Source organism: Balearica regulorum, chromosome 12, assembly GCF_011004875.1.
Source record: "Balearica regulorum gibbericeps isolate bBalReg1 chromosome 12, bBalReg1.pri, whole genome shotgun sequence".
NCBI classification, from domain to species: domain Eukaryota; kingdom Metazoa; phylum Chordata; class Aves; order Gruiformes; family Gruidae; genus Balearica; species Balearica regulorum.
In genome coordinates this window covers 1,490,655-1,515,715 of record NC_046195.1, presented here as the reverse complement: position 1 = coordinate 1,515,715, position 25,061 = coordinate 1,490,655, and the positions used below count along the sequence as shown (strand labels likewise).

The 25,061-nt window shown below is 42.6% G+C and overlaps 1 protein-coding gene across 10 annotated transcripts in view; it reads left to right on the top strand.

Annotated features, from left to right (window-relative positions):
• NEO1 (neogenin 1) overlaps positions 1-24,660 on the top strand; it is a 197,853-nt gene extending 173,193 nt beyond the window's left edge. For 4 of the 10 annotated variants that reach the window (XM_075764084.1, XM_075764080.1, XM_075764079.1 and 1 more), the window contains exons 18-29: positions 2,210-2,348; positions 5,006-5,113; positions 7,779-7,973; positions 8,725-8,757; positions 12,457-12,525; positions 13,346-13,493; positions 15,233-15,471; positions 16,139-16,231; positions 20,557-20,715; positions 22,058-22,312; positions 22,634-22,770; positions 24,452-24,660. In XM_075764084.1, the coding sequence (XP_075620199.1) occupies positions 2,210-2,348; positions 5,006-5,113; positions 7,779-7,973; positions 8,725-8,757; positions 12,457-12,525; positions 13,346-13,493; positions 15,233-15,471; positions 16,139-16,231; positions 20,557-20,715; positions 22,058-22,312; positions 22,634-22,770; positions 24,452-24,535 (1,659 nt within the window). In that variant the 3' untranslated portion in view covers positions 24,536-24,660. Of the gene's footprint in view, positions 1-2,209; positions 2,349-5,005; positions 5,114-7,778; positions 7,974-8,724; positions 8,758-12,456; positions 12,526-13,345; positions 13,494-15,232; positions 15,472-16,138; positions 16,232-20,556; positions 20,716-22,057; positions 22,313-22,633; positions 22,775-24,451 lie in introns of all 10 variants that reach the window. The other 6 variants (XM_075764083.1, XM_075764082.1, XM_075764078.1 and 3 more) reach the window with 3 other exon arrangements.
• Positions 24,661-25,061: the final 401 nt, after the last annotated feature.

Genomic DNA, 25,061 nt, shown 5'->3' with positions numbered 1-25,061 from the left:
TATTTCAGTCAGGTCTGGTAACTTTATTGACTACCAGCTAGTCTATTGTTCGTCATGGCCAACTCTAGAAGCTTTGTTATTTATTGCGTGTTTTGAGGCTGCTCACCCAGTTGTATCGGAGCTTCTCCGTTCCGCAGCCTTGCACACAGAAATCGTATCTTTGTGGGGGTTCTGCAGTACCCAAAGCTACGTCTGTTTAACGCAGCGTTGTTTCATCCATCCCTCCCGTCAGTAAATGGGATGTTGATACAGTTCATTCAGAATTTTCTACGTTTGCTCCCCCCTTCGATGCTGACGTTCGCAAACTCTTTATTAAAGAAGAGGCTGCGTGCTTCAAATACAAGAGGTTCCGCCTTAAGCGGCCTTAATTTCTTAAATTTGTGTAGGAGTTGTGTCAATCTAGAGCATTTAAACACGGAAACTAAAATACTCCACTGTGCTTTGAACCGTGTAGTTTCCCTAACGTGGCTCAGAGAGCGAGTTTCAAGGAATCTTTGTTGGGGGAGCAGCGTTGTCCTACTCGCAGGCTACCTGCGATGTATCCGTGTGCTCTCAAGCGTGAGCCCAAATATGAAATCTTAACTTGGATCTTTTAGGACTCTATAAAAGGAAAATAAATTTTCCAGGGTAATATTCATGAAGTTTATTTCTAGTAGGTGAGCAGGGTTTAGTATCACGGGATGCGTTGTGATCTTAAAAACAGTAAGTGGTGTGAAAAAATGAAGAAAGCGGAGAAGTCTAACACGCCAGTTTAGCCTTTCATGTGTCATTTACATTCACTATGATGTCAGTGAAACAAAAAGATACCAAATTTCAAAGGCGTAGATGAAAAATACAACTTTGCCTGTACAAAGGACTCCAGCTGCCACGTGTGACTCAAGCTAGGAGCTCAAAAGTACTATGAAGAGAATCGAACGCTTAAAAGCTGTTAGAAATTGCCGCAGGTCTTCTGGAGAGGAAGAAATGGGGCAGTTTTCAGGGGGGACATCGGCTCCAAATGCAGGGTGCTAGGAAAAGATTTCCCCTTTGGATTTGTCGTTACACAGAAGGTCTTTGCGGCTTCTGCTGAAGCATCAGCTATTTCCTACTGTCCCTGACCGCGCCGCGATGGGAGGACCTGATTTTAATTAGGTTTATGATGTCTTTATTGTCCGGCTCCATGATGTCGAACTGGCAAAACGCGTGTCTGTGAACAAGCAAAATACTTTGTACAAATCAAAGTATCACTTGGCTTCAGGTTTCAGAACTTTTACCTGGCGTAACGAAAAAAGCTGTCATTGCTCTTTGAGGAATAGGGGGTTCCTTTGCCGATTTCGGACTGTTATTCATAAAGCCTTCGAGGAACGTAGGTGGCTTTTTCCTTGAAAAAGAATTAGCTGAAAGCAGTTGTTTTGTGAAGGCAATAGTTAGTAATAGTGTTGTTGTATGGTCCTGTCAGGTATTGAAACAACTCACTCTTTAATTCTGTGTTTAGATCGCTGTAGGTCAAGGTAAGGAATATACAGACATGTAGGTGTAGCTATAACGATACAATGTATAACAAATACCAGATATTTTAACCTAAAGGTCAAAAATTCTACCTAAACAGCTGAGTTACACATTACACTAGAAACCACTTCTATGATCCTAGATAACCGTTTTTTTCTAAATATCTAGATATGACTAAAGCTTCGTTGTCTTCACGTCTCTCCGCACCTGTACTTTCAGTTGATTTTTTTTTTTTTTTTTAAAAGTATGTTAAGAAATTATCGAAAATTCTAACAGGAATTTGGAAGGCAGACGGAGTTTTCCAGAAGGGCTGTTAGTTGGCTGTGCTTCATTGTTTTCCCTAGCCAGATCAGTTAATGAAATGCTGTAAATTAACCCCCCCCAAGCAGACAGTGATTTAGCCTGCTGCATAACAAGTGGGCCCTGGACCTTGTATTGCTTCTTTTTTTTATTATTTTTTTTAAAATTTATAATTGACTGCTATTAAATGCTCTTGCTGATTGCAGAAAGAATTACTAGTTTAGGATAAAACAACTGCGCGTTAATACTTGATTAATGAATTTGCATGACAGAGCAAAAACGTTACAGAATTAACGGCCGTGGTTCTAATACCGCAGCGATGCTAAAATGTTTGAGAGCGGTACCTGAGCCCAGGGTGTCGCCGAGCTGGTGATGGACGGTTTTCAGTTCCAAAGTTCCTGACGCTTTGTTTTTCTTTCAGACCGCAAATGCGACAACTTTGAGCTATTTAGTGACCGGGCTAAAACCAAATACCTTGTATGAATTCTCCGTGATGGTGACTAAAGGTCGAAGATCGAGTACTTGGAGTATGACAGCGCACGGAACAACTTTTGAATTAGGTACTCCTTCGGGTCTTTGTGGAAGGGCTGGCGTTCCGGACGAGATGAATAAAGTCAAGTCTGCCAGAATTCTGGAGGAGGGAAAGCATGTATTTAAAATGATTATGCTGATGAATACTTGCTGGGGGCTTCTTCATAGTTCAGTCAGAAATTCTGATTAGAAAACAACAACATCCTTCAAAATTCAAAGGGATGATTGCATGCAAAAGAATTTACATCAAATTACAGAGACGTAATGAATAATGTACTACAGTTCACGGACAGGAGAGAATAAAGAAGCGTGGGTTTGAAACATCTCAGAAATAGCATGTTAATGGCAAATACAAAGAAAATACTTTAGCAAATAATAATTAGCATTTGCTATAATTATGATGATAATTACTACAGAGGGAGGAAGCGCATGAAACGAACGAGGGGAAAAAAAATCCCGATAGAAACGAAGACATCCAAATCGGTCCCAAACTCTCGTTCTTCAGCAGGAATTGCCATCGCAGCTCTCAGTGCCGTCGAAACGACGCGCTCGCAAAGTCCAGAACAGAAAAGGGTTTGTAGCCGCCGGGAGGAACTTGGGTCCACCGAGTAACTGCGAGGTGCAGGACCGGTCCCTCGTTAGCTCTTTTTACCCCGCAATGTTAAATGATCTTTGTGCAATTAAATTTCCTGCTTATTATGCTTAGGGTTCTGTTTGAACTGTAAGGACAAAAGAGAGCCTATCCAAATTACCTCGTTGTTCTAAATGAAAATACAGAGAAAAAAAAAATAAAATCAAGCAGGCAAAGAATTGATGAGATCTTCCAAATATTCTCAAACAAGGAGTAGGAAACAGCAAACCCAAGGTAAAGTCGGAACGCTGCTCCCTTACTCTGAAGCCCCATACACCCTTTGGGAGCTCCGGTTGCTTTAGTTTTGGTGGGAATCTCGTGATATGGAGCCAGGTGCCGTTCCGACAGCACAGGTCGTGACTGCGGCTCCTTCCCCATTCGGATTACCGTGCCCATCCCACCTTAAAACTCTTTATTTGGTATTTTTGCTGACACACATCCACATCCAGAACTCTACGCTCAGAGCAGGGACTGTAAAAGTTGCACAAATAAAGTTTTCAAAAGAGAACTTGAAACTCAAAAAGTACGAGAGCGAGGGCGAGATACAGGAGGTCTCATTGCGTTTAAATAGAAAGTGTTTCTAGTCGAGGTGGTTGTAAAGAATATTTGTAAGTATGACCTAAAAGCTTGGGAACTAAGAATGAAAACTGAAAAAAAACCCGCAAAAAAAGGCTAAATGTATTTTCTCATAACAGATCTTGTGATTGATATTACTCGCCAAATTCCCGAGCGCGTGACTCATTCTTTTGGAATAGTCATGAGTAGCAGCGTTGTGTAGGACTTGCTCCTCAGCTAATGCTGAAGGAAAATACGGGATACTGGGGTCAGTGTTAGTCTGTGAATTTGTGATCTCTTGAGGGCCGGTCCTGATTTTATTTTTTTTTTCTCTGAAGCTTACCACAGGGCCTTGGATCGTGCTTTCCGTCCGTACGTTTCTGTTGAGCATGTTTTTAAGTATTGGGGATAATAGTTACAGTAACTTCTGAGCTTTTGCTGTCCCGGGGATAATAGGTAGCCATCTCGGCGGATGGACAGATTAATTTCTAACAGGTAACACGCATAAAGCTCTTTAAACGCAGAAAGCACCGAGTAAGCACTAAACGTTACAGTATTAAATACCCAAGGCGGATTTACTTTGCTAGAAGTCACCTAATTAGAAGTCTCACGTTTTTCGTAACGTGGCGTCGCAAACCGTGGCTGGTTAACGCGCCTTTGGAGCCGTTGGCTCTGCGCCTTCGCGAGCCGTGAACGGGAGCCCCAGCTGGGTATTTCAGCTCACAGCGAGAAGGGGCCCAGGTTTCAGCCCTTAGCTGGAGCAACTTGGGCCGTTTCCGCAATTTTAGGCTGGAGGGAGCTGATGGGAGAAGGAAGCGCTCTCTCCTCCTTTCTTTCTCGCAGTCTTGCCCAAGAAAAAAGGTTGGACACTTGCGTTCAGCAGATATTTCTAGATTTCAGATGCTTCTGTGGTGCAGATTTCCTTGCAAATCACAAAAAATTCTTAAGGAAATCATTAAATTACGGATGATGATTTTAAATCTCCGGTGGATGTGCTGATTCAGATTTGAGCGGCAAACTGGCATTGCTAGGTCTTGGTCCTACCCTAAACCTGAAAATAGGGAGATATTTCGTAAGCCTTTGCATATAAAAAGTATTTATTTCACAAGCGCGTGTAAATTTTATGAGGACGGAAGAAACTCGGGGTAGAAGTCCTGAACCCCAACTGTTAGAGGTCTACAAATATGCCGTGCTTTTGAAGACACACAGGCTCATTCCGTGATGAATCGCAGCATCTGTTGACAGAAACGCTTTAGAAACAGGTAACTCCTGACGGAAAGGAGACGCTGCACACCAGATGGCGTTTGCCAGTTGAACGGAGTAAATCAGTAAGGCCACTGCGCCAGGATGGCAGATTTATTTGAAGATGGAACATTCAGAGGTTTTATTATTCTACCTGCCTTTTTTTTGCAGAGGTAAAGCAAATGAAAAGGTTACGTGTTTGTATCCGGTGAAATTGGGCAACCTGTTTCTGATCGCCTGGTTTTTGTTTGCTTGCAGTTCCTACTTCTCCTCCCAAAGACGTGACTGTGGTGAGCAAAGAGGGAAAACCTCGGACAATAATTGTTAACTGGCAGCCTCCATCCGAAGCCAACGGCAAAATTACAGGTGCGCTTTGCATGAGCAGTAACGGCAAATATAAGATGCCTGGTTAACAGCGGAATATAAGCTGCATAACTACGCGAGCACGTTCCGTACTTCGTTTAGCCTGGAGCTAGCCGAGAGGTCTATATCTTCTTTGTCAATCTTTTTAGTAGCTCGGATTAATTATTTACTTTTGTACCTAGTAAAAATATATTAAGATATAAAATAACTGCAGTGTGAAATTGGAGTCTAACCAGAAATATAATTGAAAGTTTAAATATCTCAATAACCTTTGTCTTCATCAGCTTGTGCTGCTCCAATAGCACGCCTCCAGAAATATATCTGTGATGCTGCCGGCCCGTCGGTATTTTATATAGCAGACTCCATCCCCGTGCTCTTTGTCATCTTTGCGTCACGTTTGAGGCGCAGAACAGACCTACAGCCGGTTTATTAGTCCCCCGGCGTAATCGTTAGGAGCAAACTGTTGTTTGCCTTTGTAACCGCATCACTTTCACGCAGGATAAAGAATTTTACCAAAAATAATAATTACTGTTTCCTTTCTGTAGTTTTTGTTTGGAGTCACATGTCTAAAGGCTTTTTGATATAATTCACTTCAATTTTCCCTTCTTACTCCAGGCTTTAAGCTTAAAGCAGATTTTTTTGGCGTATGGTTTTGCTTTTGTTCTTAGAATTAACTATGGTGCAGAATCAAACCTTTGAAACCTGTCAGCAGCTGGTGCCTCTGATCAGGCAGTACCGTAGCCCAGGTTCTAGACAGGAGACGAAAACCAATTCGATCCCTCTAAAAAGGCAGAATAGTGGAGACTCTTAACCTTTAGTAATTACTCCAAACTTAAGGAAGCTGTCAGACAGACCCCTCAAAGGCAAAGCGGCTCTAGGCATGCAGCCCAAAGGCTGCGGGTAAGACGGCGGCTGTAACGCTTACGCTTTCTTTCTGGTGTCAGTGCTAAAACAAGAGCGCCGGAGGGGTCGTGCGACACACCGGGGCGCAGCTCTTCTGCATCATTGCGTGCCAAGTGCATCTCACAGGTAGAGCCATAAGGACGCGGCTCTAACAGACGGCAGCTTACTCTGCACCAGAATGCCTGTCCGAGCCATTTGTATGTCTCTGCATGCATATAGCTCTTTATATGTTGTATATATATTTTTATATTGGCTATAAAGCCAGTTCTGCGTTAGAAACCCGAGCCTTTATCTCAACTGGAGGTTAAAGGATTGGGTTCCCAGCGGTCAGGGAGGGTCATTCAGGCAGGTGTGAAATGTAAGGCACAGATATCCCCAGGCTAAAGATAAGCCCATCATCTCGCATCAAGTGCGTATAGGAGAAAGGGAAGACGACGTACAAAGAAATCAGCATTTCCTTGCACAATATGATTAGCAAAATTATCATAGGCGTTCAGTTTTCCAGGTAAAAAATCTCCTTGCACTGTCTGTACTGTGAAGGAGAACCTTACATTTTTTTCATACGTGTTGAACGAAAAGCTATAGTATTTGTTAGTTTTTCCATAAGCAGCAGTCAACAGCTATAAAATCCAATAAGATCAATCATTCCGTGGTAAGTCCGAGTCCGCCAAAGATGAGATTCAGGGACGCGTGGCCTGAGGGCCCTCTGGTGGGGACAGCCACTGCCAGCGGGAGAGCGGCTGCCGCCTCCGGTGACGACTCCTTAGCTCAGCTCGGTTCCATGAAAACTAAGCGCTGATGGAATTCCGCGCACCGGGTAGCATGGCTGTGGGACGCTTCTCTTTTCAGCTCTCATCTCCTTTGGATGTGGATAGGATCGATGTGAGATACCGAACCGTGCTAATCTGGGTTCCAGACGCTCGTGCACCATTATAGTTGCTGACTAATTAGTACAGCCAGAAGTTAACCAGTAGTCTGGTGCCACTATATTATATATAGTGCTTTCAACTGTGTGTGCGTGTGTGTGTATATATATACATATATATTTTTTTTTTTTGTCCCCGGGACAAGGGAAGCGGCAATTTGTGCAGGAACCGGCTGATGGCACAGTCCTATATTGGTGCAAGTCTCTATTTTACGCCAGAGCTCTGTGTTCCTCATATAACAAGTGTTACAAAGTTTTTATTTCGTATTGGTTCGTATGTGCAGTACATTTAATAACAGATCATAAACTCTTCCCTTACCTTTTTTTTGTGACATGCAAGAGAACTTCAGTTCTCTTCGGATTATTGGTGTCTGTGTTAATAAACTGAAAAAGTAATAAAAAAATATAAACTATTAAACACACGCTCTTTAGCTATGCACGAGAATGTTTTGTTGTTTTAAGGTGAACTATTTTCTCTAAATATTAATACTTTGAGGATGGTTTATAATAACAGCTTTATATTATTTGGTCTATGAACACATAAAGAGATGGGATTTCTCCATAGTCAATGAACAGTGGTAAAAAAAAAATTTTATATTTTAAATGGATTTTTTTTTCTCACAACATACACTGTTGAACAATTTGAAATTTAAGATGGGAAGGCTGTCCAATATTCGAATGCATTCTTGGTCTTTGAAAAAGTAAGAATGCACTTTGAGAAAACCCATAATCACTTAGGTGTGCAAACATCGTTAAAAGTCAATAGAATATCTGCTGTGAGATCTTCTGACTATCCTGTTCTCTTATCTATAAAATTCTTTTGCTTTTTCCTCTGAATAGGGTACATCATTTACTACAGTACGGATGTGAACGCTGAAATACACGACTGGGTTATTGAACCCGTCGTGGGAAACAGGCTGACCCATCAGATACAGGAATTGACCCTCGATACGCCGTATTATTTCAAAATCCAGGCTCGCAACTCGAAGGGCATGGGGCCTATGTCTGAGGCAGTTCAGTTCAGGACCCCAAAAGGTAAATTAGCCATACATCTGTGTATCTTCCCTCTCCTTTTCTGAATGCAGCCTCTGCAGGGGTAAGAAACCAGTAGCGTGAGTTTTATATTTAAACTGGGAAAGACAGGAAGACGCTGGAGTTTGACTGGAATGAAATTTTCTATTTTCTACATGCAAGAGCAATCCAATAGAAAATTTCCTATATAATAATCCGTCTATCAATACATTTGCAAATGCTGCTCAGCTGTTTGATGAATTGTGGCGTTTCGAAATTCCTGGTGGGCACTTAGATCATCTAATTATTAATGCCGAGGGTCCGTGGCCTAAATGCACTTTTTTAGAAAAGCAGTTTTTAGTTGCTTTAAGATTCTAGGTCTCGCGTGTCCCGTCTGCCCCGGCTGAACTGGCACAGAGCAGCAGGCTCTGGGGTTGGTGGCCAGCGACTACCGTCCGGTGACTTGGATGATGTGAAGGGAACTAGCGGGACACAACAGGCTCTTAAATCAAGAACTGCTTGGTGGTGGGTAAGCAGTGAAATAGTGCGAATGCATGAGAGCTAGGGGAAAAAAAAAGGTAATTTAAGGAGAGGAGAAAAATGAGAAGTTAGGAGGAGATTTTCTAACAGTCCTTTTTCCACGAGTATCGGTGGTTAGAAATGAGGCGCGAGCTAGTCTGCTTATGCTATGTGAAACTTTAAATTCTGTCTCTCACTCCTTCAAGCCTTGTGATCTTTCTCTTGTTTTTTTCCTTCCCTGTGCTTGTCCCGCTAGCTGAATCCTCAGATAAAATGCCTAATGATCAAGGTAAATGAATAGCCATGCCTTCTCTTTCATTCCATCCTTCACACGTTTTGTTTTTCCTGTCCATGTGCTGTTGCATTTCCTAAATGAAACAAATATCCGCTGCTCCTGACTGTCCGTGAGCGAGATCCTGGTGTGCTTTTGATAGTGGAAGAACTGGAAGTCCTCTTTGCGGTTTGGGCGTTAGGAATATCAAGTGATCTCCGTAGTCAGATGTCACGTGAAGGGACACGCGGGTTGTGCCGGAGCTGAATCAGTCTGTCAAAACAGATTTGGATGAAGTGATATTCCAGCCAGGCTCTGACCGTTGCTGTGAGATCTCAGTACACAGAGATGGAAGATCAAACAGTTACCTAATTAGCACAAGTGCTGTTTTGTGAGCTCTCCATCTATAATTATTTTCGTAATAAAGGAAAGTATGCCTGCTCTAGAAAGCTTTTCTGCAAGAGGAATTCTGCTTGTCAGCTCATTTAGACTCCAGACTCTCCGGAAGAGCACAGCGTTAGCTGCTAAAAGCCTTAAGGTTTTAAAATGCTAGCTTGAAAAATGGGAGCTTTGAGTTTAGAGCCTTGAATTATCAGCTGAATGTCCCTGGGCTATTTTTGCTTTTTTCCACATAACCTACAAGCCCAATAAAGAAGGGAGGAATTAGTCTAAAGGGATGAGTTTAAAAGGACATTGGCAAGCAGCTTAGACATACCATTAAAGAGATCCTAAAGGGGTTGACAGTGAGCTTCGGGTTTTGACTTGCTTTTCGACTTACGACTTGGAAGTAATTTATTAAATAGGCTTTTACCTTCTGTGTACCAAATCGTGCCCATACCAGACCGTTACGGAATAAATTCCTATCCAGGCTGGTATAACGGAGATGCTAGGTGAGATTCAGGCTTGTCTGCGGGGAAGCAGATGCTCGCCGTGTCGTCATCGCTAGTGCTCAATTGCAAGTGGAAGGGAATGGGGAAAGATTACAAGGTTTTATTTAAAAGTTGCTGTTTTCTCTTCTGCACTATTCTCACCTCAGCAGATAGTTAAATCTTCTCATCCAGCATTAGCGTCTTAAAGTAACAGATTTTTCTAGTTACAATTTGATTAATATTTATAAAATCGGTTAATTTATAAACCATAAAACCTTGCCTAGAAGCCAAGAGAGTTTTGTTTCGGAATTCCTATAAGAACACTTGGAGATTATAAATCATGGCAGTAGGTTAAATGCAGAAAAGGAGAAGACGAGCTGGAGAGCAGCAGAGCCTGTGCCGTGACAAGATCACTAAATTGCGGAATTGTGTCCTTCGGGAAGTAGTAGATAAGTTATTAGAGACTGGAAGGAACAAAACTACAATGGGATCGACTCTGGTCTTAGAGGTTCTGTCTTTTTTTTCCTCCACTCCCCTACTTTAAGGCTTCTCCGCTACATGAAGCGCGCCATACAGTTCTTCCACGCATGTTGCTGTCAGGCTTCAAGGAGTTGCACTGGCCCGGCACAAAAGCAAAGGTTGAGGTATCTAATCCTGGTAAAACTATCCCAAAGGAACACCAAGTGAAAGCATTTTGTCTGGCTGCAGATACCTAATGGGTAACATGGAGATTGACAAGCTAGGAAAAAAAAATAAAAAATAACAATTGGGAGTAAATGTTATCTTCAACTGTTCCTTAACGTAGAAGGAGACGGAGAACGCAGGTAGTTACTCCCAAGGATGTCTACACCCTTTGGAAACACGACTGCTTGCCAGAGTACTGCTACCTCCGTCTCACTGCCGTCCAGCGGTTTTATCATCTAAATAGGATTTATATACTGTGTCACACACACGCGCTCCTACGGGGGGTATATAAATCTGCAGCTGGGCTCTGTGAGTACGTACGTTGTTCCGCGGAGCGCCGACCCGAGCGTGTGTTACACCCGGGCGTGATCCTTGTTGGTCTGCGCAGGTGACTTTGTGTATCTTGTTATCTCCTCCGTTGTTTTATGTCATCTGTTAACTTCAGTAGCAATTATTTTAATTTTCTTTCCCGGTGTTATTAAGGATATTGAATTACACTTGGCCAAGCACAGGTCTTTGCAGAACTCGTTAGAAATATCCCTCGTGACTAACGATTCTGCAATTGTAATTCTTATTCTTATCAGTTAATTAGTTGTTAATCTTGTTAATTTGTGCCACATTACTTTTTTTATTATGCTGTTTTTACTAAAGCATTGCACAGTACTCAGTAAAATGTTTTATGGAAGTCTAAATATAGTATGTCTGCGCAGTTACTGTTACCAACCAAATTTATAACCGACGTCTAGTTTGTTTGAAGATACCTGTTTTCAATAAAACAGAAAGATGGGTCTAAAGTATGCCAGCAGCTCCCATCTATCGCCTTTTCCTTGATCTTGCCTGTGTTAAGGCTCCAGCTGCTGCGCTAAAAATGCATAGGGTGTCTGTTTGTCCTTTTCAATAAAATATTGTCGGTTGTTTTTATTGCCCCCTTCTCCCGCAGCTCCTCTGGTACGGCAACATATCTTCACGTAGTGGGGGGGGGTTTCACATCTTTTCAGTGCAAGTTTTCTGGTCATACAGATGTAAATATATTCAGTGTAAGCTATTTAAAATGCCGTTAAATTATTTCATTGCCGCTGCAAAATTATTAGCCCAGGACTTGAAAAAGAGAGCGCGTTTTCCCTGAACGCAGTGCCCTCTCTAGACTGGCAGGTGCAATATGTCTTTTTTCTTAGGGATTTGTCCTGCAATACGTCTTTTCCATTATTTTGTTCTACATCTAACTCCTCTCTGTATACACATAACATTCCTTATTACCCTTCTCGGGGCTTAATTCTTGCTGGGACCTTTTGCGATTTTTACCAGTTGTCTTTATTTCACAGTGATTAATTTCCAGCTTTGACTTTAGGGTCACCATTTCCATTTGTTGCACATCCTTCAACACTTGTTACGTCTGGATCAGAGTGGATTTTTAACTGGGAAAACCCTTCTCCCGATTGGGAAGCTGCCAAATTTGCGGACTTTTGGGGTTTCGGCTTTTTGTGTAGAACAGTGTAAAAATATGCAGAGTATTTTGGATTCCTATAACAACAGGAATTATCGTTCTTTGCGTCTTGCTGTACGTTTCCCCCCCACCACAGGATTTTTATCATTCACGGTAATTTTGCATTAGTGCATTTTAATGAAAACGCAGAAGTGAAAGGACCTGGGGGGTTTGTACATCTTTATCGACGGGAAGCATTCTGCTAACTCAGGAGGTTAACATCAGCTTAACATCAGCGGTGAACTTTCCAGTCTTCCACACTTACTGTAATTAGGCAGTAGGAAAAGAAACCTGTCTAATTACTTTTTCAAGATGATTAACTGTCTGTACAAGTGTGGCAAAGCCATTTGCCTCGATATATACCTGTGTATTACTGCTGATAATTTTTATTTTATTTTCAAAAAGGAATACTAGTAGAGGCTCCTAAGCTTACTTAGGAAAAGAGTAACACAGGAAACTCATTGTTAAATAGCTCTTTTGAAGAAGCGGTTCTCTTCTTGGAGAAACACAGTTGCTGTTCAAAGTCAGATCACGTTGTAGGGGAGAGAAAAGGAGAAAAAAAATTTCTCACAGTGCTTCAGAGAAGTTCCGAAAGCGCTACCTTAGAAACGCTGGTGTGTGTTTATGTGTACGTGTGTGTATATGTACATATATTAAATTTTGACATATATGACCTTTCAGCTTCCGGATCTGCAGGGAAAGGAAGCCGCCCAGTGGACATAGGACCGGATTACAAACCACCCCTCGGTGGTAAGTCGTCTTCTAAAGCTTTCCAATGTACACGCAGTGTCTTTTGGTGCTTACTGCAAATAATAAGCTGGTTACCACCCTGATTACATCTGTTCCAGGAGCTTTTTCTGATGATAGTTGTTCCCACTCAAGAAATTGTATCACGCTTCTGTTGTAGCGTCCTTGCCTGCCGTGTGGGGTATATGGAAAAATACCATTGCGCGCATTTACTCTTCAGTCTTGATAAGCAGATCTTGTTGCCAGTTTAGTTTTCAGTGGTGGCTGTAGCGCACAAGTGTAAAATTAATTCAGTAAAAACATATTAGGAAGGAAAAAAATAATTGTAACTCCTTCTCTGTGTGCATTGCGGAAGCCTGGCCCTAAGGTAACACTCGTTAGCGTTACAGAAAATGTGTTTCTTTCAGAGAGAAGCGACCAGTGTCGAATACTGATACCGATTCATGTGATCGCTGGGTCCAAGGGGGATGCCTGTAGTGCTACAGCTTTAGCAATGTCCCAGCTTAATTCTCCTTAGACTCTAAACTATTGAATTTTTTTTTATGATAACTGTTTGAGTAGGGTGAACATAAATTTTTATAGGCCATTAGCTGGAAATGGGTCTGTAAAGCATCTTACAGATTTACCAATTGTACAGCAACAAGGTCAGCAAATGACGAAAAAACAAGCAAGCACGCCACTTGAAATCCTAACGGAGAAACCAGCGTTGCCGTTCTGCTAATCTGTATGATTCTCAAATGTCTTTGAGGGGCACCGCTGGCTTTTGATGGGCGTTTCTTCCGTATAATAAATAACCCCCTTCTCCCATCTCAAACTCTTACAGGCAGCAACAGTCCCCACGGAAGTCCCACTTCTCCCTTGGATAGCAACATGCTCCTTGTAATCATAGTGTCTGTTGGAGTGATCACCATCGTGATAGTGGTGATAGTCGCCGTCTTCTGCACTCGCCGTACTACGTCTCACCAAAAAAAGTAAGACGTCTAGCTGGCACTTTGCTCTGTCCTACCTTTCTCACGTCATTATTTAATCTTTTCTTTATGACGCTTTAGAGTTTATTGCTTTGAAGTCTTGTGGGCTGTAGAAACTCTGTCCCGACAACAGACTAGTAATGCAGTTTGAATTTGTGTGTTTGGAAGGTAACGCGCATCAATACAGCTGAGTTATCACGCGTGTGATGATGTTCTGCCTTTCCTAATCAGTGTTTCGGAGTTTACAAACCATCGAGAGTTTACAGGCAAACTGGGGCAGTGCTTTCATGTATACCTGCGCTTGCCCCTCTCTGAGGAGAAATTATTCTTTAAAATATCGTTTCCAGACTCGAGCTGATCCATCTGTTTAGAGCTCTGTGAGCTCAACAGGCTCAGGCAGATTCTCACATCTGTTCTTAGCATGTATTTCTCTGCGTGGAGGAGGTTTACAGGCTGTGCGTGACAATATCTGGGTTTTAGATAGGTTACTGGAGTGGAATCTGAAGCTGGTACTGGACTCCTTAGAAAAGTGCTCCAAAATCCTACATATAGGTGTGAATCTGAACTCCTCCCTCACGCAGAGCGTCTGAATTAAGACTACAGCGGCGATGCTTCTGTTTATAGGAAGGTTGTCTCTGCGTGGTCTGTGAAAGAACTGAACAGAGCTGAAAGCTTTTCTTTTTTAAGTTTGAAAAGACTCTGTTATGCAAAACAGAGGTTTAAGAAAGCGATTAAAAGCCAGGTTAGAAGATAATCTCCACGTGCTTTGGTGGAGCTGAACCATCCTGCAACGATACAAGAGGAGAGCGAGGATATAGGAGTGACGGTCTAGCAACTCAGGGATGTGCTTGGGAGAGAGCAAAATTCCTGGGTCTGGGCCCAGGAGACGTATTTTGCTCTCAAAGAGCAGAAATAACTCTGGGAAATGCTGCCTTTGTTTCCCCAGTCTCTAAACGCCACCTCTCTTACAAGAAGCACCCCACAACCAGCGACTAACATCCCGATCTGCCTTACTCATTCAGCTACAGTGCTCAAAGCAGCACGTCTGCCTGCGTATCGCCTACACGAGAGGCGATATTCCGTTTGTTGATATTTTCAACATTTTATTTAATCACATCTTAGCCATTTCTAGCAAGCGTGCAACCCAGAAGGGACACCTTCCTCCGTCCTTGCCAAGGTCCGAAGTGAGGAACTGTGTGCGGAGGGCAGTGCCGGAACTCTGCATTTTATTTTTCCATCACGTCAAACTGCCGCTATTCAACGGCGATGAAAAAGCACGTTAGTTAGATGTGTCTGACCTGAGCAGAGGTAAAATGAACGTTCCTGTCGTTAACCATCCTATTGGGATAATTGGCTATGTGCACACTCCTCCTACAGCTATTTTTTGAGGTTGTTTGTAAGCCCTGGAGTACAGGCACAGCGTGTTGTACGTACGCTTCATGTTTAGAATATTCTCTTAATAACCGTAAGTACGGGAAACTTAATTTTTGTTAATGAAAGCTTAGACTGTAGAGCACGGTTCTGCAGCATGTGGTAGACAAATTTCATGGCATCAGAGTTGCAGAATATGCTTTGGAGATGTCAGATGTGCTTATATGTAAAATTCAAAGCTTCCTGCCCAGTGGGTAGCTTTTGCTCAGCTGGATACAAGATCTGAAGGGAATCTCAGTGAAAATTTACCTTTTTCAACAAGTGAAAGGAAACCTACATCTAAGAACGTTTCCTTTGTTTTCCTTCCCAAGGAAACGAGCTGCCTGCAAATCAGTGAACGGGTCCCATAAGTACAAAGGAAACTCCAAAGATGTCAAGCCTCCTGACCTTTGGATCCATCATGAAAGGCTGGAGCTAAAACCCATCGATAAATCTCCAGATCCCAATCCAATCATGACAGATACCCCAATTCCTCGCAACTCCCAGGATATCACCCCAGTTGATAATTCCATGGACAGCAATATCCATCAAAGGCGGAATTCCTACAGAGGTGAGCTATCAACGAGTACTTTGACCGTGATGTTTAAAGTTAAATACATATTGCTGTATCTGGTGAAATCATTTTATTCAGTTACCCTTTTTTTGTGTGTGTTCTTATTTTCCAAGTAGTGACTTGGGTCTGTACCTAGTTTGTAAGACTCTCTGAAAAGGATAGATCGCATGTTTTAGTGAGAAAATTGAGCACTCAAGAGTTAAGTCATGAATTTCCCATGGTAAATACTGATTAGTAATCACAAGAGCATCTAGGAAGCGTTTCATATTAAACTATTGAGAGATGCGGGTGGCATTTTTTCAGCGGTCAAACGCGCACTATCAGGTTTTGGTGCTTTAACCAACCAGCTACTGCTCAGCTCTTGAGGCGTGGGTGAGTTTTCACTCGGTGAGTGGTTAACTTTGTTCATTCAGCGTGTCTCATCCATACGTGTGACTCTCGGTACTGCCCAGAGCCGCACTGCCGGAGTTCCTCCAGTGCCCGATAATCTTTACCCTAACCCTTCTAGTGAAGGATGAAAGAACTGGTTTTATCAATTATGAGTCACAGAACTGCTTACAAACAGGACAGCCCAGAACTAAAGAGAGGAGGAGTGAAATCACCTGCTATGGCATCACAGAAGTCTCGCTGCAATGGTAAATAACCTTCAGTATTTTTCCTTCAGGGCATGAGTCAGAGGATAGCATGTCCACACTGGCAGGAAGAAGGGGGATGAGGCCCAAGATGATGATGCCTTTTGATTCTCAGCCACCTCAGCGTAAGTCAACAGCCCACCTACCAGCTGGTTTGAAATGGGGAGCACCCAAACAAGCCAGGCGCACACACACGTACTGCTTTCCTGCTTACTCCTCCGAAGTAACTCTGTCATATCTGCAGTGGAACCAGTTCAAGGAAGGCATCCTGAACTCCTTATCTGAAGGCAGGGTTAGATCAAGTTAAAAGGAAAAACGGCAGAGCTGTATTTGAGCGAGCAAGAGGCGTGCTGGAAAAGCGGGAAGAAGAGTTAGGAGTGTCCAACAGTCTCTGTCCTGGCCTCTGGCAGTGGCAAGTACTTTTTCGGGAGAGCCTGTGGGCCTGGCTGCTTTTTATAGTTCATTCCCTTTCTACTCTTCGAGTATCCAGCTGTTACACAGGCATTGTAGAGGGCTGGTAAACATCTGTCGGGTTCTTCTCCACCATTACTTGTCATCTCCCCAGACCAAAGAGTCATAACCTTTTTAGCTTCCCCTCATGATTTTAAGAATTAAACAATATATCTAGTTTTCAAATGATGACTCTGAGATGGAAAGGGACTTGGCTAAACCTCCAAACAACCAGACTGAAACCCTGGCTTGAGAACACAAGTAAAAAGCACAAAAGTTCCCCTGCAGTGACAGAACTATGGGGCTAAATTACACAGTGCTCATTCAGGTAACTGCTACCACGATGTCTTGTGGATATTGTCTTGTCTGGAATGATTTCAGGCCAGTCCATTATGTTTCAACTTTCTAACTTTTTGCTTTATTTACCTGAAGTGAGCGCTTGGTTGTGTTGGCCTCTACCTGCTTTTTCAAGTGTCCCGATGACCCAATTAGTTTAGTTTGTGAATTTTCGACTGTTTGCTTGGTTTACAACCTTTTTACAAGAGTAGTATCTTTTTTTCTTGGTTTTAAAATAAATAGTTTCTTGGGTTTAAAATAAATAGTCTAATACTCCTTGTTTTCTCCCAGTTTTACATGTATGAGGGAGGAGCAGAGGATACAGGTTTTACACTAATCGTCTTTACTCCAATTAGTTTCTTAAAAGTTTGTTTGCTGTCAAATACGGGCAGCTCTTGGATTCTGGTATTGCCTGTCCCATGCCAGGTGCTAGAACATGATGAATTCAGACTTGTGCGACCCCGTCACAAATTCAGACTGCAACCAGTCTTCCCTTGCACTCTGCTGTGTGTTTTTTCTCTAAATGAGATGCAGGGTAGCAAAGTACCCCTCATACTATGTTACTCAGTGAGAAAGATACTCAGCAACTCCTACGATCCCTCCCGCACAGGATGAAAAGACGTACAGTTGACACAAGTGATACAGTGCTGAGACATATTTTCGGGAGGTGGTAAATTCCAGTTCGACCTTTTGCTGATACTCAAGCTGATGCGATAATGCTGGCAGATAGAGCTGCGGAGATGATTTCCCCTTGCAGCACTAAACCCAGCTGTGAGATCCCTTTTTGATGCCAGTCCTGCTGTGTTCGCTTGAAAAGCCTCTCTGTTTTCCTCCTCTTTATTAGATGTTGCCTTGCCCAGAACGAACGAACCAGACGCAGCCACAGCTGGCTTGGTGTGACAGGTTAGCGTGATGCACTAAATGTCAGGAAGGATACTTAAGGTCTTTCGGTGCCTTAGGGCTTGAGATTGGTTTTGTGACTGACTTTGACTTTTTATCCTGTTTGCAATAGCTCTGAGGGCTTCCAACTGTACGTTTCTATTTTATATAATAAGTGGAAACATTAATGTAATGTCTTTAGATACCTTTTTGCAGAAGCTACACAGAAAACTGACACCGGTACATGAGGCTCTTTCTCAGCAAGCAGCACCGAAGGCAGGACCGTTTAGTTAGTGTGTTCCAAGTCTGTGCCTGCAGATACCTTCCCGTGGCTTTTTTTCCTCCCCCCACTGTAGCATTCGAATCTAGTTATTTACCTCTTAAATACTAAATTAGGATAATTTAGTGTGTTCAATTTTAGTATCGTTTACAGTAAGGGTGTGTGCCTAGTTAGTTCCTTCTTTGACAACTGGAAAACAAAAATTCTGGAAGGATATTGGGAAGCAAAGGGTTATTTCTTTCTTAATACACCACATTTCTCTTGATCCAGTTCTTCATCTGACTTTTTCTCTTCCTTGAAATTAAACAGTGCACCATGATCTTCGTTAAGGGCCAGCGGTACAACGTACTGATTTTTGACCTGTAAAGCTATACGTGATTTAGGTCTGATAACCCAGCACATTATTCACAGTTTAAGCTGGATGGTTTGGTGGCAGGGTAGACTTTCTGGGGACATGGCTTTTCACCGGAGCAGGTTTTCCCCACTTGCTCACTGTATGCTGCTTTGGATAGTGTTTGTTTCAGAGCTACTACGATTTTGTGGTGTTCTCCCCAATTCCAAGCTTTTCGGAAATGTCTTGAAGGGAGTAGTGTGTGTGCATGATCTTTTATTGTGGTTGCAAAAACATACAGGCAGTCTTTTGTACTGACAGGCATTATATGAGAGGTGGGCCCGTGCGAACCACGGGAAGCTCACCGAGGCCAAGTGCAAGGTCCTGCACGTGGGTCAGGGTAATCCCAAGCACAACTACGGGCTGGGTGGAGAATGGATTGAGAGCAGCCCTGAGGAGAAGGACTTGGGGGTGTTCCCCGTGAGGGTGCTGAGGCCCTGGCACAGGGTGCCCAGAGAAGCTGTGGCTGCCCTTGGCTCCCTGGCAGTGTTCAAGGCCAGGTTGGATGGGGCTTTGGGCAACCTGGGCTAGTGGAGGGTGTCCCTGCCCATGGCAGGGGGTGGGACTGGATGGTCCGCGAGGTCCCTTCCGACCCAAACCTGCCTGTGATTCAATGATACTTGATAACGATTGAAATGCTTCCTGAAACGCAGGTATAGACCAGTGGTTTCTACAAACAGAAGTGATTAAAATGTTTATGTCTGGAAATTGTTATGCCTTAAAGTCTCTATGTCTCCTACCTTGCTGACACGCAAGAGAACTCCTGGCGTCTCCGATGACGGCCGTCTCTGCTGGATTTCTCATCTCCAAGCTTTTGTGGGTTATTCCTCCATTTGCCAGTTCCCTGCAAGACAAAGTGGCACCTTAATCTTGCTTGAAGCTCTGAGTGAGAATATCTGACTTTTCACATCCTCTTGACAGCTCTCACAGGACTTAAATCTAGAACCTACTGATTACTCGGTATTAGAGTTTAGTTACTCTTCATTTACAAGAGGTTGATAATGACGTTAGCTTTCTTTTGACGTAACTCAGTGGGAGAGTGAAATTGTTTATTACTAAGAGCTGAAAATCTCTAAGTATATTGCCTCCACTGGTCAACTCACATATCCTGTCCTGCTGACGGGCTGTCTCCCAGGAAATGAGGAAGTCGGAGGGTTCAGATTTATTTAGTCGGCCTCTGAGTTCAAGCAGTGTGCATCAGTGCAAGAAGTCTTAACTGAAGTCACTGTTATAATGATGGATTGCTGCATCATGTCATTCCTAACCAACCACAACCTTTTTTTTCTTTCTTTATGGTGCTAGTGGTAGCATTTCCCTCCTGTTTTTTGCGTTGAGACTCTTTCTTTGGATGATTTTAAGCAATTCAGTATTTTAGTCTAAGAACTAAATTCTGCACACGCTTTTCCTCCCAGCTGGGGGAGCAGCAAGAGTTTGTTTTGCTGTTAGGATAAAAGGGTGAGGGTAAAGGATGATTTACATTAAGTAATGTGTCTCAAACGAGAAAAAGAAAACAGCAAGATTAAAAAAGAGCGGGGGGAAAAAAGAAAAAGAGGGTGTAGGGTTGAGTGTAGTGGAGCAGAGCTTTACTAAGTCTGCACAGAGGGAATGAATGGAGCCTTTGGTGTCTTGCCCTACTCTTATCGATTGTCTTGCATTAATGAACCGAAGATGCCATGTTATGTTTGGTTATAATAAATTCAACGACAGGCAGAAATTATTTTGGAATTTGAGCTCATACGTCTCCTGGATTAGGTCTGACATTTGTAGCGCAGCGTGAATACGTGGGAGTTCTAAAGGGAGCTGAACTTTGTTTTTCTCAAGTGTAGCAGAAAAAGCGCTTGAAAGATACAGCCGAGAGAGATGCGCTTCCTGCACAGGAAAACGGCGAGCTCTGCCTCTTTTGGGGGTTTGTGCCTTGGCATGGAGGGAGCTAAAGTGCCGGAGCAGAGTTGTTGGATAATTGGTATCGAAACATGTCATCTCGGTGTCAGTGTAAATCTGCTGAGCTCCCCGTTCAGTGGCTTTGGGGGAGAAGGGAGGGATAAAATGCATTTCAGTACATGTGCATGCTTGTCTGTATGTTAAGCATTTTTCTGTCTTATATTCATTCACAGCTGTGATTAGTGCTCATCCCATCCATTCACTCGATAACCCTCACCATCATTTCCACTCCGGCAGCCTCGCTTCTCCAACTCGCAGCTATCTCCATCACCAGGTCAACCCGTGGCCGATTGGCACATCCATGTCCCATTCAGACAGGGCCAATTCCACAGGTGAGATATAAACCATCAGGTGGATTTTGCTTATAACGGAACAATAAGTGAAATGTGCGGAAATCAAAGCCTGAAACTTCACTTGGTCGGGCTCCATTGCGGTGTTCCATGAGAGGCAGAGCGATGGATTTAAGTACAGACGATATCCTGAGTTTTCTGTAAACAGGTTCTTGTGTAAATGAGATATTGGTGCTTCAGGTAGGTGATGATGTCCTTGGAAAAGGAGGCTTAATGTTTTATATACAACTTCAAATAGGAAGATTCCTTATTCTAAAGCCTGGAGTCCGAAACATCAGATTAAATCTAAATTGAGCTACTTAATACGATGACTTTTTTCCTAATTAGTTGTGCTTCAAACAGGGGGGAGGACAAAAGTCCAGACTTTGCTACTGAGAGCTGACATTAGTGAATCTTCCTGACGCACACAGAAAATTGTGATGGTTTCTATGCAGCATTTTCAGGCTTGAAGCACAGTAATTTGCAATAGTTTCTGTAATGCCTCCAGCGTGCCGAAAAATTCTGAAGCAACAGGATTGCTAAATTGCACATAGGTAACGTCTTGAGACGAAGTGAATTCCGAGCTTCTCTAGTTTAAGGTCTACATTTTAATTAAGGTGTCACAGCCAGCAGCGTTGCTTCCTTACGAAAGCGATTTGCGAGGCTGCAGGTCTACAGAGAGACGCTATGTTGGAGGCAGAGGTTTCCCTCGCTCTGTTGGCATACCGCTGAGGTGACAGCTCTCCCGATCCAGATCTTTTCCCGCACGTGGTCCAAGTAGGATCACGATGCCCCAAATTCAATATACCAGCTCATCGTTCCCTGAGATCAGGGTGGAGCCTGTGATTTCAGTTTAGCTTTCAGCGCGTGAAGTCTAGCTCAGAAAAATTTTGGCTCTTCTATATGCACTACAGTGATACGTGCTTAATGCATACCTACTGAAGAATGCCAATACTGTGAAATGGTGATTTTTCACTCAAGGGTGAAAATGAGAATGAAGATTTGTGTTCCATGTTGTTTATCTGAGTCTTATTATATATAGCTGTTTCAGTGTAAAACTGTTGATTTGGTGTTATGCCTGCGGAGTCATTCAGTTCTTCAGCTTATTTTGTTATTAGACAGCCGTTGCCATTCACCTTAGAACTGGACAGTTACACAGAATTGGTGTTATTTGCTACACAGATAGATAGTTAATCTGTGAATTCACGTCTTACCTTAGAACAGCGATCTTGGAAAAGGCGCTGCAAACCCTACTGTTATGTTTCCATCTGACCACAGGGAACATTTCTGTTAAAGAAAATAAACCACTTTTTTTTTTTTTTTTTTTTTTTTTTGTCTGCTGTAGAATCTGTTCGAAACACACCTAGCACGGACACCATGCCGGCTTCCTCGTCTCAGACGTGCGCTGACCACCAGGATCCCGAAAGCACCGCAGGGTCTTATCTGGCTAACGCACAAGAAGAGGATTCGGCTCAGAACCTCCCTACAGCACACGTCCGTCCTTCCCACCCGCTGAAGAGCTTTGCGGTGCCGGCGGTTCCACCAGCTGGTTCCACGTACGACCCTGCGTTGCCAAGCACACCGTTACTGACTCAGCAAGGTGAGCGGGGGAAAACTGGCAAGACACGCTTGCCGGAAAGAGAAAGGAGGAGATTTTTAGAAGAGAATGAGAGAAGCTCCTTGAGGGGGAGGTAGAAGTGGGCGGCAGAGGCTGGACTGAATTTTGTTGGTATAATTTTCAAGGCCCTTTTATGTTATGTACATAGATAAAGTAGACACAAATTCAAATTCAGCACTCCATAATTTGAATAATTTGTTTTTCTCTAATAAAATCCTTTTTATTCTCCTACTTTCAAGAGTTTTCCGAATAGGCAAAAGAACTAATTAACTGAGGCATAACCGTATAACAATTTCTTTTAAGCTCCTAACCATCCAGTTCACTCGGTGAAGACTGCGTCAATTGGGACTTTAGGAAGAACTCGACCTCCTATGCCAGTGGTAGTTCCCAGTGCCCCTGATGTGCAGGAGACCGCCAGGATGCTCGAGGACTCGGAAAGCGTAGGTACTCTTACACTGCCACTGGCTTTCTTTGGCAGTGCTTATCAAACCACGGTGAATCTCTCTTTATATGATACCTGTAAACTTTAGCGAGTGTGCGCTGAGCCTTTCAAAGGCAGAGGGTAGTGAAGCTTCTGACTTCCACCAAGCGCCATTGCCTGTTAACCCGTATAAAAAAAAATGTAGCGCAAATACCTGCGACAGGAGGCAGCAAATTCAGAGAATAAGCACTTCAATTGCAAGTATTAGTAACGCTTTCTAAATCTGAAAATTACTTGAGAGCATACCTTTAATTCCTAACTACACGACACTAAACCGATGTAGTGCTTCCACCTATTGCAGTCCACAAGGTCCACGGTCAAACCCAACATTTTGGCTGAGCTGAACGTGGAGTAAGGTTCTCGGAGGCTTCCTTTCTTGACTCGCGCTCAATGCTTCTGGTTTCTGCTAGCCTATCACAATTACAAGGGGAGGAGAGACAGATCTACAGCACTGGTCTTTTCATTCTTGACAGGACACGTAACGTTAGCATCCAAAGCGTCACTGCAGATGGAGAATTTAGCACTAATGCCAAAATGTTTAAAGCCGTCATCCCAAATGTGGTTTTAGATACTCAGATGGAAGCGTTCGGACTTCCTGCGAAAAATGCAACTGTTGGCTTCTTTGGAAATAGCTTTTAAGAAGTGAGGGTGGTTTTGGGTGTCGGCACTGGAAGAGCCGTTTTCCTTTCAGACTGGAAGCCCAAGGAGTTACTGTATTCGCTGGTGTATTACTGCTACACAAAATGCTTATTTTGACTTATTTTTTCTGTTTTTTTTCTTGTTTCCTTATTGTCCTTTCCTTTTGTCACATTGTTTTTGGCACCCTCTTGATTTTATTTCTGTATGCGCTGGTCTAGAAACTGTGCGTGCTTGGTTTAGTGCACTTTTGCCCTTCTGTCTAGTTGTCACTCCTACTTTATTTTTTCTCTTGGTTAGTACCAAAAATATACTCATTACTAAATATTTAAATATAGCCATTAATAAATTTCTTCATTTATAAATTAGTACAATATAAACTCACCCCAGCACACTAAATACTAGTTAAATTACGAGTTTTAAAAAACTAATTAGGATTAGATAGTGAAAACAATACAGTACTGGGCAAAACTTGGTCAGCTTAGACAAGGTTTTGAGATGAACTGGTTCATGGTATCTATCTACATGCATGAACTGCTATCATAATTCTGTTATCAGTGCAGTATAGATGAAGCTAGACAATGTAGCCTAACAATAGAGTATGATTTTTAGCACGTGTAATGATTCTCAAAACAGTTTTATTGAACTGATTCCTTCGACCTTTTTTTTTTTTTTCCAATTAAGCTGGGAAGATTTCTTGAATACCTACTTCAGTTAAAAGGCAGCTGTTATCTTGAAGCAGGAATTGATACAAGGACAACAGATAAGATGATCACAGTCTTAAAAATCAGTGAAACTAAGAATCACTCTTGCAAAAAAAGATCTGCACTTAAAATAGAGAGTTGTTTCAAGTTATTAATTCCTGTAACTGTTGATAAATCTGATCTGCTTATTCATGTGTCAGGGTCACAATCTACAGCAGAATCCCTGATAATTTCTTATTATTCTGTCTCCCTTTAAAGCAAACAAGTCACCTTATGAATAACTCTTTACTTCTCCTACAGAATTATGAACCGGATGAGCTGACCAAAGAGATGGCCCACCTGGAAGGACTTATGAAGGACCTTAATGCCATCACTACAGCATGACCACCTTCACCAGGACACGACTCCAAACAGTTTCACAAGTCTTGGGACTCAGCCTTGGAACACAAGGAATTGTACAGAGGGGGAAAAAAAAAAAAAAAAAAGGAAAAAAAAAGAAAAACAGAAAGAGGGACAACACATGAGAGCATACACAGAAAGCAAACGAACCAACAAGTGCGTTTGTGCTACAGCTGGTCACAAAGAGATGACCTTTCTTGTCATCGTCCTGCAATGAAGTCATTGCCAAGTTGAATTCCATTTACCTGCTGAGACCACGCAGGATGGGTCGCATCAGGCTGAAATCTAGCATCCAGACAAAAGGGAAAAAAAAAAAAAAATGGACTTCATGTTGGGTTTTTTTTCTGGTCAGGTTTTGTCTCAGTGGTGTGATTGCCCTGCCTTTTCAGTGTTGGACATTTGCATTTATGTACAATTTTATTTGTGTTTTTATTTTATCTTTTTTTATAAAAAGGAAAAAATATTGTAATCAAGGAAAAAAAAAAAGGAGAAACTTGTTTTCCACAGCCTA